Source organism: Colletes gigas, unplaced genomic scaffold (genome assembly GCF_013123115.1).
Source record: "Colletes gigas isolate AHSC1104 unplaced genomic scaffold, ASM1312311v1 Colletes_gigas_Sc00009, whole genome shotgun sequence".
Classification (NCBI taxonomy): Eukaryota; Metazoa; Arthropoda; class Insecta; order Hymenoptera; family Colletidae; genus Colletes; species Colletes gigas.
Genome location: NW_025106638.1, coordinates 5,449,684 through 5,466,103, shown reverse-complemented (window position 1 = coordinate 5,466,103; position 16,420 = coordinate 5,449,684). Strand labels below are relative to the sequence as shown.

Here is a 16,420-nt window from a genome sequence, read left to right as displayed (position 1 = left end):
CGAAAAATATGAGCGTTAAGGGGTTAAAGCTGACGATTGTACCGCTAATATGATATGAACGTACGTCAGAATTCGTCCAAACGCGATCCTCGAAAATGAAGCAAGGCTTGTGCGGGTCACTCTCCACTCTTTTCTTAAAAACCTTCGCGACGGTCATGTTGTTTCGACGTTGCACCTTCATCTCGAGCTCAGCTCTGATAGCACGGTACAGGAATCTGGAATGTAAATTTTTAACTTATGTAATTAATTCGTTTAATATAAAATTCAAATTTGTGTGTTTGTGATTCCCCTGTAATTACTACTATGCTTGCTTAATAGAGATAAAATTGTTTTTAGTTGTTCTTTACGTCCTGACGGAAAGTATAGATTGCTTAAATAGGGCTTCGCTTCACCCGGTTAAGTGAATTCGAATCGAGCCCGGTCACTTTCACTTATCCGGGCAGGTCAGCGTTTTCGTTTCAAACACTGTCGTTTGCTTTTGTTTCGATCAGAAAACATACCTTTAATATCAAATTCAATAATTGTGTGTTTGTGATTTCCCTGTAACTACTACTATGCTTGCTTAATAGAAATAAAATTTTTTTAGTTGTTCTTTACATCCTGACGGAAAGTATAGATTGTTTAAATAGGGCTTCTGCTTCACCCGGTTAAGTGAATTCGAATCGAGCCCGGTCACTTTCACTTATCCGGGCAGGTCAGCGTTTTCGTTTCAAACACTGTTGTTTGCTTTTGTTTCGATCAGAAAACACTTTAATATAATTAATAATAATAACCTTTAATATAAAATTCAAAATTGTGTGATTGTGATTTCCCTGTAACTGCTACTATCCTTGCTCAATAGAAATAAAATTTTTTTTAGTTGTTCTTTACATCCTGACGGAAAGTATAGATTGCTTAAATAGGGATTCTGCTTCACCCGGTTAAGTGAATTCGAATCGAGCCCGGCCAGTTTCACATATCCGGGCAGGTCAGCGTTTTCGTTTCAAACACTGTCGTTTGTTTTTGTATCGAGTTGAAAACGCACCTTGCATGTAGCGGCTGACGAGGAGAATAAACGAAATACATACACTGAAAGTGAGCGATATAGAGCAGCAGCGAGTGAGTCTCGGATTATCTGCGTCCGGCAGCTCACAATCGAGAGCGATAGAGAATGCGTTAAGATGAGTCATTCGTCAATTAAAATGACAACATTTGAAAATGGAGAAGAAAAATTTATTTACGTAACATCTGTACGCTGCATAGGATTAGGAAACATTAATTATTCAATCGACACGCAATTACAAAGTCGTAATAAATACTGCTAATGGCTAGAACTTTAATAGCGAGTGTAACTCGCCTAACTGGAAGTAGGATTATTTGAACATTTGATTAATATTTTTACACTACATAACCCTCGAAAAGCAAATTTCTGATACGATATTTTATTAAATTCTTAACACAATAATATTGCGTATAAAATTATGCGTAAAAAATATCATTTGTATATTTTCGATTATGATTTCATGGATACAGTATGAATGGTCGTGCTTTTCTGAAGAAAATAAGTCCAAACATACATTGGATTACTTTTGAAAAATAACGAGGTAAAAAATGTGGTAAATATTTACAAACGTGTGTCGTTTAAATTTAAAAAAACATGAAAGAAATTTGTTAAAATATCTACATTGTTTTCAATCAAATTCATATGCATTAATATCAGTGATAATCTGTCAACAAAATTTGATAGCACATGAGGCTTAATTTTTATCTTTATTGTAAATGCAACGGACACAGAGAACAATTGGAAACAATTCAATGAAAAATTATCTTAAACAATCGGTATGCACAATTGAATTACAATAAATATCAGTAAATAACAACAGTTAAAAAAAGCAAAATGTATAATATTCTCCTATCTTTGTTATAAATAAATTTTTGCGAATATTGATATTGATAACAATAATTTATCGAATGCTAAAACGTTCAAAGACCTTTTAGAAAACGAATGTATAACATCTTCAAGGTCGCAGAAGGTCAAAAGCAGCGTAGCGATTTATATAATTTAACAATCAGAAATTGATGTTCTTATTAAACTTGTACACGTTTGTAAAGTTCTTTTTAGTCTGAATAATTTGTGTTCAAAACAATGTCAAAAATAATCCACTTAATAAGAGGTTATAGAAGTATACATATGTAGTTTCCCTGATAAATGTCGCAAGACGCGTCTGACAATAGACATCCGTTTTCCCTTACGCTCTTACACCTTACTTCGTTCTCGTACTTTAGGTATACAGGTCGATCGTACCTAGTTCTGTGTATCCTTTAATGTAAGCTATATGGTAACAATTAAAAAATCCCTAGTCTTACATAAACTTGTAATTTTTTATACGTTTCTCCTTATTCGGTACTCTAAACAGTAACAATCTTACATTTGTTTGTAAGGTTTATAAAAATCTTTAGTTTTACATAAATAAATTTATAATTTTTTTCGATTCTATGTCGGAGTTTTCTTTGGCACTATAAACAGTAACAATTGTAAATATGTTTGTAAGGTTTATAAAAATCTTTAGTTTTGCATAAATAAATTTATAATTTGTTTCGATTCTATGTTGGAGTTTTCTTTGGTACTATAAACAGTAACAATTGTAAATTTGTTTGCAAGGTTCGTGGCGAAATATTTTTACCGGGAACAACTTTTAAAATAATACACGCACGAAAGGTTGCAGAGGTATGTTCTCGTAATATGTATAGTCCTCGTGATATAGGTTACGGGCTGTGTCTGATAATAGACAATCCGTTTCCACATGTTCTCTTACACCTAGTTTCTTCCCCGCACTCTAAACGCGTAGGTCAATGGTGTGTCACTATATTATGTTCCCCCAAAAATTCATCGAAATAAAAAGAACTTCCAAAAAATATACTCCGATTAGTAAAAAAATAATTGCATTTTTCACCCAACAGTTGACGATACATGCCCTTCAATACAACTAAATTCATTTTCAACAGCTAAAAGAATTAATTCTTATTATGAGATGTTAAGAAAAATTAATATCAATAGGGTCCATAAATTCTGATCGAATCAAAAAAAAAAGTGCAACAAATTTTAAATCGAGCAGCATCTTGGAATAAAATTTTTGTTAAATTGCTTGAAAATAAAAAGTTCTCTTGTTTATGTTAAACTACAGATTTGTATAAACCTTAGAAACAAATTATAAATTTATGTCATTATATTATGCTGCTGGAAAAATTCATCGAAATAAAAAAACTTCCAAAAAATATACTCTATCCAATTAGCCAAAAAATAATTGCATTTTTTCCGCAACAGTTGACGATACATGTCTTTCAATATAACTAACTTCATTTTCAACAGCTAAAATAAAAAAAAAATGCAATAAATTTTAAATTAAGAATCTTAAAATAAAATTTTTGTTAAATTGCTTGAAAATAAAAAATTCTTATAGTATATTTTACGAATTTGGTCAACGTGTTGTGGGTTTGGTAAAATTATGAATAATATCAAGAATGAAAAACTGCTTGTACGCAAACGTCAACGACGATGCATGGTTCATTAAGTGTTCTTCTGCGTTGCAACTCTTATCGTTATAGTATCGAGGCATTTGATAACATTTTGACCCAAAGATCGTCATATGTACTTTACCCTTTGCCCAGTCACAAGGGGACAGGACACAAAACGATCAGCTTTCTCATTTTAAGAGACGTTTCGTGCAATGAGGTGGAAAGAGAGGTCCGTAAAAACGTATTCGTTAGAAAATACGCGTAAGAACTTGTTGCAACGCAATTAATGTCGCTCAGTGTGCATTAGACACAAGGCTCAGAAAATAAGAAAATGGTGAAGTTTCTTCAGACTTGTTTGTCAAAGATAAGTAGACTAAATAACGATTTATTAATAACAGTGTTCATGCGTTACGGTGATATCACCAGTGAACTTTGGAAGGAAAGCTCAATTCTTGAGAATTGCGTTGCACGTCCGCAAAAACTGGACTGAACATATGAAATTATCAATTCAAATAATATTACAAGAAGTGACTCATTTCAATCTGTTACTGTTGCATCGAAAAAAGATTGTCGTATAAAAATCGAGCGGTTTCCGGGGCAATCGATGCGAACAGGTTGGCGAAGAATATAATTCTACACTAGAAAACGATAAAATTTGCACACATTAAGAACATAAGTGTTCTTAAAAAAAATGTAAGAAAAAAGAGGATTAATTTTTTTAAAGGTTTACAATATAATCACTCCTTATAATCTGTTAGATCTTTTATAAAATAAATACATCTTATTAATACTTTGTCGTTTAGTGATTTTGTTTAATAGCAATTTAAATAATATTTATTATTATGTGTTCTATTTTTAGGCGACGATAATTAAAGAGTCTAGACATCAAGTACATACGTATTTATACATACATGTATACATACATGATACATAACTCATGAATGGGTACCAAAGTCGTAAGTACTGTGTCTTCCATGACCTAGAGATAAACTATTGTCGCTACACGCACAAAGAGGCTGGTATCTTCCATTAGTAACTGTATCTGTCCAGCGGATGATATCTTTGTACGCTTATCAGAAATTCGATATTACATTTAAACCAATTACATCGTGAACATGAATGTTTGACGATAAAATAATTTATGTGTTTATAACATGCAGGAAATATTTGCTAAATACATACAAATATAAAACGCGTATAAAATATATAAAATACAGTGTAGATTATACAGCAAAACTATTTTCTGCTTTGTGCAAAATTAATCTTCGTTAATAATACATCAACTGTCAAGTTATTTTTTTTGTTATTGTTAAGGGGAACAAATTTTTCAATTTTTCAATGTTTTCGTATTTCAATCGTGTATAGTACGTTGACTTGCGGATGGCTCGAGGGGCTGCTCTTATAAAATCATTATTCAATGTATTGTTAATAAATGCTATTACGTCATCGTCACCCTATTTGCATTATATTATGATTTTATAAGAATAGTGTTGGCGAAAGGTCAATATATATTTAAAATTTTAGACGAATATTCATCAAAAGGTCAATACAACACGCACAATAGAATTTCTCTTTTTATCATATAAAAATTACAATATGTACAATAAAGTGTACTCTGTTCGGAGGAAAATCTACGACGCTCGATACTCGATAAAGACGTCTTCCATAAGGATTAAACATACTTAAACGTATTATCATTGATAACAAAACAAATATATTTGTTTAATATCTGAAAAATGATTTCGTATCGCTGAAAACAAATAGCATACTTCGTGTATGCATACTGTGCATGCCTGATAATCCATATCTCACTGATAATTTGTACCAAATCGACGTTATCCCTCGAACTACTGGACTTTTCTTTGACTCCGTCCAATTCAACATTGGCTTACTTTGAATCTTTTAATTATTAATTTGTGCTTAACTGATTAACGTCTATCATATAAATAATATATTGCATATATAATTTTCCATGTGTATGCATACTTCATAAGTTATGAATTCACATTATTAATTACAATTCTAAAATCGTTTAATACAGTAATTTTATTGCTTTCGGTGCATTATTCGACAGAAATTATTTATAGACAAACCAATCTTTCATTATGCGTTTTCTATTGTCCACGGTTCTGTTTGTAATAAGCAACATTTTTTATTAGAAGAGGTTAAGTTTTGCAATAGCATTTTTAGCAGTATGTACTTCGTGTCTCTTACGTCTCATCTAATTATATTTTAGGTTCATATACAGGGTGGTCTACTCGACTTGCGTGTACATAATTTGAAAAGGCACAGAATGTATTGCATGTATTTTTTTTTATAGACAAGACATATTTTTTTTTTCTATGAAATGTTATACTATGTATACCAAAATATGGGCATTGTTTGACATTACTTCCACAATGTATTGCATGAATTTTTTTTTATAGACAAGACTTATTTTCTTTTCTATGAAATGGTATACTTTGTATACCAAAATATGGCTACTGCTTGACATTACTTCCACAATGTATTGCATGTATTTTTTTTTATAGACAAGACTTACTTTTCTTTTCTATGAAATGTTATACTTTTTATATCAAATTATGGCCACTGCTTGACATTACTTCCACAATGTATTGCATGTATTTTTTTTTATAGACAAGACTTATTTTCTTTTCTATGAAATGGTATACTTTGTATACCAAAATATGGCTACTGCTTGACATTACTTCCACAATGTATTGCATGTATTTTTTTTTATAGACAAGATTTATTTTTTTTTTCTATGAAATGTTATACTTTTTATACCAAAATATGGCCACTGCTTGACATTACTTCCACAATGTATTGCATGTATTTTTTTTTATAGACAAGACTTATTTTTCTTTTCTATGAAATGGTATACTTTGTATACCAAAATATGGCCACTGCTTGACATTACTTCCACAATGTATTGCATGTATTTTTTTTTATAGACAAGACTTATTTTCTTTTCTATGAAATGGTATACTTTGTATACCAAAATATGGCTACTGCTTGACATTACTTCCACAATGTATTGCATGTATTTTTTTTTATAGACAAGACTTATTTTCTTTTCTATGAAATGGTATACTTTTTATACCAAAATATGGCCACTGCTTGACATTACTTCCACAATGTATTGCATGTATTTTTTTTTATAGACAAGACTTATTTTCTTTTCTATGAAATGGTATACTTTGTATACCAAAATATGGCCACTGCTTGACATTACTTCCACAATGTATTGCATGTATTTTTTTTTATAGACAAGACTTATTTTCTTTTCTATGAAATGGTATACTTTGTATACCAAAATATGGCTACTGCTTGACATTACTTCCACAATGTATTGCATGTATTTTTTTTTATAGACAAGACTTATTTTCTTTTCTATGAAATGGTATACTTTTTATACCAAAATATGGCCACTGCTTGACATTACTTCCACAATGTATTGCATGTATTTTTTTTTATAGACAAGACTTATTTTCTTTTCTATGAAATGGTATACTTTTTATACCAAAATATGGCCACTGCTTGACATTACTTCCACAATGTATTGCATGTATTTTTTTTTATAGACAAGACTTATCTTCTTTTCTATGAAATGGTATACTTTGTATACCAAAATATGGCTACTGCTTGACATTACTTCCACAATGTATTGCATGTATTTTTTTTTATAGACAAGACTTATTTTTCTTTTCTATGAAATGGTATACTTTGTATACCAAAATATGGCCACTGCTTGACATTACTTCCACAATGTATTGCATGTATTTTTTTTTATAGACAAGACTTATTTTCTTTTCTATGAAATGGTATACTTTGTATACCAAAATATGGCTACTGCTTGACATTACTTCCACAATGTATTGCATGTATTTTTTTTTATAGACAAGACTTATTTTCTTTTCTATGAAATGGTATACTTTTTATACCAAAATATGGCCACTGCTTGACATTACTTCCACAATGTATTGTATGTATTTTTTTTTATAGACAAGACTTATTTTCTTTTCTATGAAATGTTATACTTTGTATACCAAAATATGGCCACTGCTTGACATTACTTCCACAATGTATTGCATGTATTTTTTTTTATAGACGAGACTTATTTTTCTTTTCTATGAAATGGTATACTTTGTATACCAAAATATGGCCACTGCTTGACATTACTTCCACAATGTATTGCATGTATTTTTTTTTATAGACAAGATTTATTTTCTTTTATATGAATTGGTATACTTTGTATACCAAAATATGGCTACTGCTTGACATTACTTCCACAATGTATTGCATGTATTTTTTTTTATAGACAAGACTTATTTTCTTTTCTATGAAATGGTATACTTTTTATACCAAAATATGGCCACTGCTTGACATTACTTCCACAATGTATTGCATGTATTTTTTTTTATAGACAAGACTTATTTTCTTTTCTATGAAATGTTATACTTTTTATACCGAAATATGGGCATTGCTTGACATTACTTCCCCAGACACGTTTTGTGCGATACGTGTCAACGATGTTTGTGATACAGAATGATTAGCGTGTCTCGACCTTAAAGTGTTTCGAGCATCAGTTTTGTTATGGCATCGCGCACGCGCGTCTCGGTTATCCACTTCTTTTGCCTAACGGTCCTTTTTGGCCAACATGTGTAGCCTTGCGCGGGTCAGTGACCGACCATAATCCGAGAAACCGTACCGTTCTGTGTATTGGCGTCCAAATCGCTATAATGGAACGATAACGCATGATAAATAAAAATATTTACGTTTCTAAAAATGATCTTACATTAACACTATTTTCAAATTTGAATTTCAAATTATTTTCAAAGTTTCGTTATCCTTCCTCGACAACGTGGTATTAAAAATAACATAAAAACGATTATTTCCAGTAATTTGCATAAAGTCACTATTTGGGCGAAATAAAATATTACAAAGTATTATAATAAAATAAAATAATAAAAAAGTTTATTAGAGAGATTTGTTCACAATTTTTATATCTCATAATATCGATATAATTTTTACTATTTGAAAAGGTGTGTTGTGTAAATATTGGCCATACTTTCTCTAAAAGAATACAGATTTGATTAATTTGACAAAATTTGTACATACTCTTTGATATGCAATAAACACGTATAAGAAATTGTTTCCTCGAAGTAAAATAAATAATTTCTAACCTAAAATAATCTCTCAAGTGGTCGGGAGATGAATGCAGCTTTTAATAATAAACATTTAAAGTTTGTAAGTATACTTTGGTGATCGATAAACGTAAATGGTAAATTATATAGCAATCGATCAAGTAGATTTATCTTCTTGCAAATGAACTCCCTTCTTGAAGTTTCCATATAATAAAGTAACCCATTAAGATAGCAGACGTGATAGATCGTATTTAATACGTTTTGTTTCTTATTAACCCCGATAACCTCTATCACGGCGCTTGTCACCCCATTTCCATGGAAGTTTAATATCATTTCTCAAATAGAATCATATATAAACATTCAGCTAGACGTCAAAGCGGCAACTTCAATGATTTCACTACTAATTCACTGTTAAACTTCTCCCTCGATAATATCACATGTATAAGCGATTCATGTGTCGAGAATGGCCTGATTACGCATTTAAAGAAAGTAAAGATAATGCTACGCGAACACTTCCGACTTCTAGCTACGATTTTACACCCACGCGTAGTTCATCAAACGCTAATTTGATAAACGTCCAAACAATGATCGTTGCTTTTGTTGTTCGTTCTCGTAAAAGAAAATATCCACAGAATAATAAGTTTCCATATTTTTTTAATAATAATGAAATATCCTCTCTTTCTATACAGGGTGTACGGTCACCCATGGGAAAAATTTTAATGGGAGATTCTAGAGGCCAAAATAAGACGGAAATCAAGAATATCAATTTATTAATTGAGGCTTCGTTAAAAAGTTATTAACGTTTGAAGTTGCGCCTGTGGAACGGCAATCTGTAAACAGCTGCGCGCGATAGTGGAACTTTGAACGTTAATAACTTTTTAACGAGGCCTCGATCGATAAATTGGTATTCATGATTTTCGTCTTATTTTGCCCTTTAGAATCTCAAATTAAAAAATTTCTGATTGACTAACAAATTGAAAATATTTATACAATTGCACAAACGATACATGGAATTATTTTCAGTTGCGGGGGTCAACTACAGTCATTTTTGGTGAATAGACATACCCCCGAAATCCTACCAACTTTCGAGAAAAAAATTCAGAAAGTTGGACGACGACAAAATTAAAATATTTCAAATCGTTCTGGAAAAATTATATTTGGTTGTGGGGGTCAATTACAAACATTTTTGGTGAATAGACATACCCCCGAAATCTTACGTAATTTCGAGAAAAAATTTTTTTACCGAAAATCTATTTAGGTGCCTAAATTTTTCGACGAAAAAGAAAAAAGTGCATAAAAAATTATGCATTAAAACAATTAATTTTGATTATCGCCTCTTTTGTATACATTCTTCTGATAAATATGGTTGAAAAATAAAGTATCTTATCTGTTAATAAAAAGGTCACTCATCTTTGCCGCGAGCATTATTTCCAACGTGTTCGTTGAAGAATGCTTCTCTAGATTATATAATAAATATTTTGCACGTTAATTAACGTAATTACTTGGATATAATGTAAGTTTTTTTTTATTAAGAAACAAATTTTTGGGATATTAAGAAGAAATTTGAGATTTCTTTGGTCTTTGGTATCGATAGATAATGGCCAAGAAAAAAAATTTTGTTTTTTGACCAATTAAACTTATTGGTTTAACATTTTGACCCTGTAATTTCGGTATTTTTTAGCTATAATAACCCTTATTTGATTTATATACAAAAAATCTTACTTATTGACTGCACATTTATGTTATACTTATATATTATAAATATTACAGTAAAATAATAACTTAAAACAAGGTAATAAGATCGATTCAGAATATTGTGTCTTAATTTGTGTTTTCCAAGCGGGACAAATTAAATGTCAGATGATCTACGGGACAGCGACGTAGCTACTGGAAGAAGGAAAGTGGTATAGTGAAAGGCAACTTGGAATTTAGTTGTACGACGATGAAAGTAATTTTCTTCCATCCACGAGAATATTGTAGAAACTGCTAAAGATAGCGAAAATAGCGAAAGAACCATTCGTTTGGACGTTTTTCGAATTAATGCAACGCCATTTTGTGTTCGCGTAGAATAATCTTTAGCATATTTAAATACATCGAAAAGTTCTGAAAAGAATTAATGTTAAGATTATTGAGGTTGCCCCGGATACTCTTCTAAATTTTTGCATGATTTTAATATCAAAACAACGATATGGAACATCAACATGGACACAGGAAGATTAGTGATAGTGACTATCGAGGTTAGGTAAGAAATAAAATGCATCGAATATAATCTGTCACGCCTGATAATTTAATAGGTCATTCTGCTTTAGAAGTTTCATAACAAATCTGAAAAGAAGAATCTGCTTTTTCGATTATTATATAGTTTCTCACCCATGTTTATAACTATTTTCTTAGAACGGAAAGGTTAGTAACAAAATTACTGTTACGCACGAACCGATTAAAAATTTCAACGCTTTCGTTTCAATTCCTGTTCGGAAGTAGGGTAAATGTGCCAGTAGTCGGCCTCTTGCAAAATAAATGTCTGATAATTAAAAAGTAATAAGAAAAAAAATAAAACATGCCGGTGGCCAATCTACGCTTCCACTTTCCGTATACATAGTTTCGTGCCCCTAGTGGCAACACTATGAACTACAAAAACTCTTGGTCTGACGGCTAGCTAATAACACGTGGCGAAATGAATTTAGTAACGGAAACAGGAATCTAATATAATGTCTATCGCCAATAAACGTAAGTTTTAAATATTAATAGTTTACATACGCAATTAGTAACGTTCAAATATGCTATATGAATTGGAGAAAACGGCCTTGAATCTTTTCTTTGTTTAAACGATTTTCGGAAGGTATAACGTCACGGAAAGGAAAAGATAGTGAGCGGAGCATGTATCGCGATCTACTTGAGACACGCTCGAGTAGTTTGTTAAGCGATACCCTTAGTTGGTCGTAAGCCGCCAAACGTGTTTTTCTTTACTGTAAAGCGATTCGTCGGCCACAGGGTTGTTTTTAACCCTTTGACCGGGCCGTGCTTGAAACTAAAAGCGCCCACGTTCCATGGAACCGAGACATTTATTATTTATCCGCCAAGTTACGAAACACATTCTACAGCTTACGAAACTCGTGGGGTTTATGTAAAAGATAACTTAATAATTACTTTTCATGTAACAATTTACCGGGCACGACACCGAATGCATCAACTAACATTACATTTACCAGAATGGTAATACAGTCTCTCGCCTTTTAACACACTTCACACAAATAACACGCTGTGATGGGTGTGCATATGCTCTCCATAAATAACCATCTACTTTTAGAGGACGCATACAAGGTGTCCCGTAACGAATAGTTGAGATGACGTGGACATATCATAGATATGTATTCATCGATAGACATCGAAGTAAGATCGATGATATCTTAAAAAATATAATAAAAGGCTTTTATTTTACCCTCGCCCCTTTAATTATTAACTTTTGTTTGATCGAAACAAGCTGAAGTCGTTCAACGATTCTGTACAAAGGTCCTCAATTATTTAATTAGTAATTTGATCAAATTTCAATGTGTCCAATTATAAATCGTAATTAGAATTACGATATAGTACTATATTTTAAAGTGGGCTTCTCTATAAATTCAAAAATACTAAAATATATTTAAATAGTAAATACTCGATTATCTGAGCTTCTGAAGTTTCGAAAGTATTATGAAGCTGTATCATTATCTTAATCCTGCTCAAACTTTTCCGGATAATGCAGTAAATGTTCGCAAGACTTGTTATCTAAATGTACGTTACATAATCTGACTATTATATTTGTTGTACAGGGTATTCCATAATTCGTGATACGAATTAGATCAGATAGATACGAATAAACGAAATAAACTTTACAAATGTTTATGCCCTAAATGGCAAAACAAAATAAACAAAATTACATATATGTTAACTCCTTAAAAATACTCATCAAATGCTTAATCTTTTTTCATACCTAGATATAATAAGTGGTCAAATACTTTTGTCTAGTATTATACATATGGACTTACTTTTTTTTTTTACAAAAACACAATAGAGACATAAAGGGTGTTCGGCCATCCCTGGGAAAAATTTTAATGAAGGATTCTAGAGGCCAAAATAAGACGAAAATCAAGAATACCAATTTGTTGATGGGGGCTTCGTTAAAAAGTTATTAAGGGGTCATTCTGGTTTATCGGGCCGAAAAGTGAGGTAAATTCTATGAATTTTTTCTGATTTAAATACTTTATATATTGAAATAAATACATGTAGTATTTATTGTACTATCTTTTGGCTTTATGAAAAATATTTTGTTATACATAAACAATTATTACTGTTAGTGTTCTATTAGCGTAAATATAACACTGAAAAAAAAACCTAAGTTGCTGGCGTAGGTGATTACAGTCTTCAGGGTTATCTGAAAGAAGAAAATGAACAAGATTTTTAATCGGCATGAATGTCGCTATCGCCCGTACCTCGTCGAACAATTTCTGTTAAAAAATAACAAAATGGCAGCGGTTAAAAGAAACGTAAAAGAAAAACAGCGTTTTTAACCGCTGCCATTTTGCCATAATAGAACACTAACAATAATAATTGTTTATGTATAACAAAATATTTTTCATAAAGCCAAAAGATAGTACAATAAATACTACATGTATTTATTTCAATATATAAAGTATTTAAATCAGAAAAAATTCATAGAATTTACCTCACTTTTCGGCCCGATAAACCAGAATGACCCCTTAACAATTAAATTCAAATATTTCAAATCGTTCTGAAAAAATTATTTTCGGTTGCAGGGGTCAATTGCAATCATTTTTGGTCATTACACATACCCCCGAAATCCTATCCACTTTCTAGAAAAAAATTCGAGAAGATGTGAAATTTGACAACGAAAAAAAAAATTTCAAATCGTTCTGGAAAAATTATTTTCGGTTGCGGGGGTCAATTACAATCATTTTTGGTCATTACACATACCCCCGAAATCCTACGCACTTTCGAGAAAAAAATTCCTTACCGAAAATCTAATTAGGTGCCTAAATTTTTCGACGAAAAAGAAATATTTCAAATCGTTCTAAAAAAATTATTTTCAGTTGCGGGGGTTAATTACAAACATTTTTTATGAATAGACATACCCCCGAAATCCTACCCACTTTCTAGAAAAAAATCCGAGAAGGTGTGAAATTTGACGGCGGAAAAAAAAAAATTTCAAATCGTTCTGGAAAAATTATTTTCGGTTGCGGGGGTCAATTACAATCATTTTTTGTGAATAGACATACCCCCAAAATCTTGCGCATTTTCGAGAAAAAAATTCGGTACTGGCGGAACTTTAAACGTTAATAACTTTTTAACGAAGCCTCCATCAACAAATTGGTATTCTTGATTTTTGTCTTATTTTGGTCTCTGGAATCACCCATTAAAATTTTTCCCATGGGTGATCGGACACTCTGTATAGAGGCCAATGAAATCGAGACTTATCCCGCAAGTTTTCAAAGTCAATTTTCTTGAAAAGTGATCTGTACATTTTCTATGTAATTTTTTTGTTTGTCAGTTGTATTATATATCGTGGGACACCCTGTAGATGCGTATTTCGTAAATAACCGTCCACATTTAGAAAGTGTATATATAAACGTCATGTCTAGTCAAAGGTTTAATCGATTTGGGTTAGATTCGCCTTTATTTATTGCTCGAGAAACTTCGTTCGTCCTCTACAATTTAATTAAAATTTGAGTTCCATGCTGTAACGGTTATAATTATATTTTTTGCGTTTCCTCAATTTTAACGTAACATGACATTTTATATTCGCTTAATAAGATATAATGGAATTAAAAAAAAAATTACTAATCGGAGAAAGTAAAGTGAGTTATAAATAATCTAAGAACGAGTGGGAGATCAGTCGAGGATCCAGAAGAAATATATCAAAGAGATCATGGAAAAATGTGTTTGCATAAATTTAAAAGATTAAATGGAAATAACGGCGGAAGTATCTCGAAAAGCGTAATTGTTTACAAGTTAATTGTAACAAAAAAGAGGCAATTTTTATCTAAACTTTTTTTTCGATACTCGTTTTGGAAATATTTCACGAGAAAAAAAAATTGGACTATTTCCAAAATTGATTTCATTCCCATAAATTTATTGTAGCATCGATTGAAAATGGTTTCGTACAACGAGAAAAATTATTCCGGAATCCCTGAACTCTCTTATTGGACACAGGCCTTACGAAGCCTGACCAAAACATCCGATTTAACCCTTTGACGAGTAAATATTCGTTTGGTAGCGTTCTCAAATTTTTATTACATATTTACGTTTAATCGAGGCGAATAATAATACTATATGCATGAAAACATATAGATGTATATTATAATATAATTATGTTTCTGTTTCAGAAATAGAGCGCCATTTGTTTCTGCGCCACCTAGAGTTCTTCTGACTTACTACTATTGTACCGTGTGTCTTTTGTCTGTAACGAAGCCTCGTGTTTATTAAATAATGCGTGTTACCGAGAGGAAGTCGAGTTTTGCTCATTTGAATCCCCAAATTCCCACAATATATTATTATTTATTTAATAGTAATTAAATAAATTGAAAACCAAACTATCAAACAAGAATCAATTTTGTAGTTCGTTTATCGGACTTAATATGGCATGATTTTTTCCTTTGAAGAGCATCAGGGGATATTACGTTCAAAGAAAGACTAGCAACACCGGAAAATATGAGTCAGATAATCATTGCAGAGTATGCTAGAATGAATCCAGAAATTATAAGACGTGCACTTGACGCACTCAAAGACTAGTGGTCATTATTTCGAGCATGCATTATAACGCAAGGATCGTTACTCTACTATTTTCTATGACCTCCTGTGACCTTGAACGACCTTGTACCTGACCTTGTACCTGACCTTGTACCTGACCTTGTACCTGACCTTGTATACCGACAAATAAAAGAGTACGAGTATTTGAAAAAAATGAAAATCTCTATTCTTCCATTCCAAAAAACTGACAAAAGTAAATGAGGAATATTTCTATATAATCGTCAAGTATTTAAAAACACTTTGGGAGATATTTTTTATTGCACGAAGATAGCAATGCAACTGGAAATGTTCTTTTTCTAAACTTTTATAAACTGATATCTATTGAAGAAATTGTATATACAGGGTGCGCCGTTAGAATCCGGACAGAATTGAATTTGAATTTCCCACCATATTAGAATTCAGAGGTTGGTGCTAATTATACGTCAATAAGACTTCTATAACCTCAAAATGACAGACCCCGTCAAGCCAAGCGCGGAATATAATAGAAGAGCGGCGATTATAGAAAGCCTTTGCGCCGGGAGAACGCCGGTCGAAATTATAAAATTCTTTGGGTACCCGAGATCGACGGTATACGACGTTGCGAAGAGATACGCAGCCTGAGAGGGGTTCGAGAAGGGTTCTCCTTCTCCGGCGAGAAAAGTTCAGGTTAGGGAAAAATCAACAAGGACGCCAGAAATCATTCAAAGGGTCCAAGACATGATTTTGGAAGATCCAGGGACTTCACTTCGAAAATTGGCCTCCGTCTTGGAGGTGAGTGAAACGATTGTCCGTCGAATCGCTCAAGAGGATCTTAGATATGTCTCCTACGTTCTCAAAGTCCGTCAGATGCTCTCCGAGGCCGCCAAGCTTAAAAGACTTGCCCGTTGTAATTTGCTTCTGTGTTCATTAAAACACGAAGCTGCTGGCCACATTAGGTTTTTTTCTGATGAAAAAATTTTCACCGTGGATGCCAAAGTGAACAGGAGGAACGACCG

General features: G+C 32.0%; 1 protein-coding gene across 2 annotated transcripts in view; it reads right to left on the bottom strand.

Moving 5' to 3' along the window:
- LOC122397271 (long-chain fatty acid transport protein 4-like) overlaps nucleotides 1-16,420 on the bottom strand; it is a 28,187-nt gene that overhangs the window by 8,933 nt on the left and 2,834 nt on the right. For both annotated transcript variants that reach the window (XM_043396354.1, XM_043396355.1), the window contains exon 3: nucleotides 65-215. In XM_043396354.1, coding sequence (XP_043252289.1) covers nucleotides 65-215 — 151 coding nt within the window. The remainder of the gene's footprint in view (nucleotides 1-64; nucleotides 216-16,420) is intronic.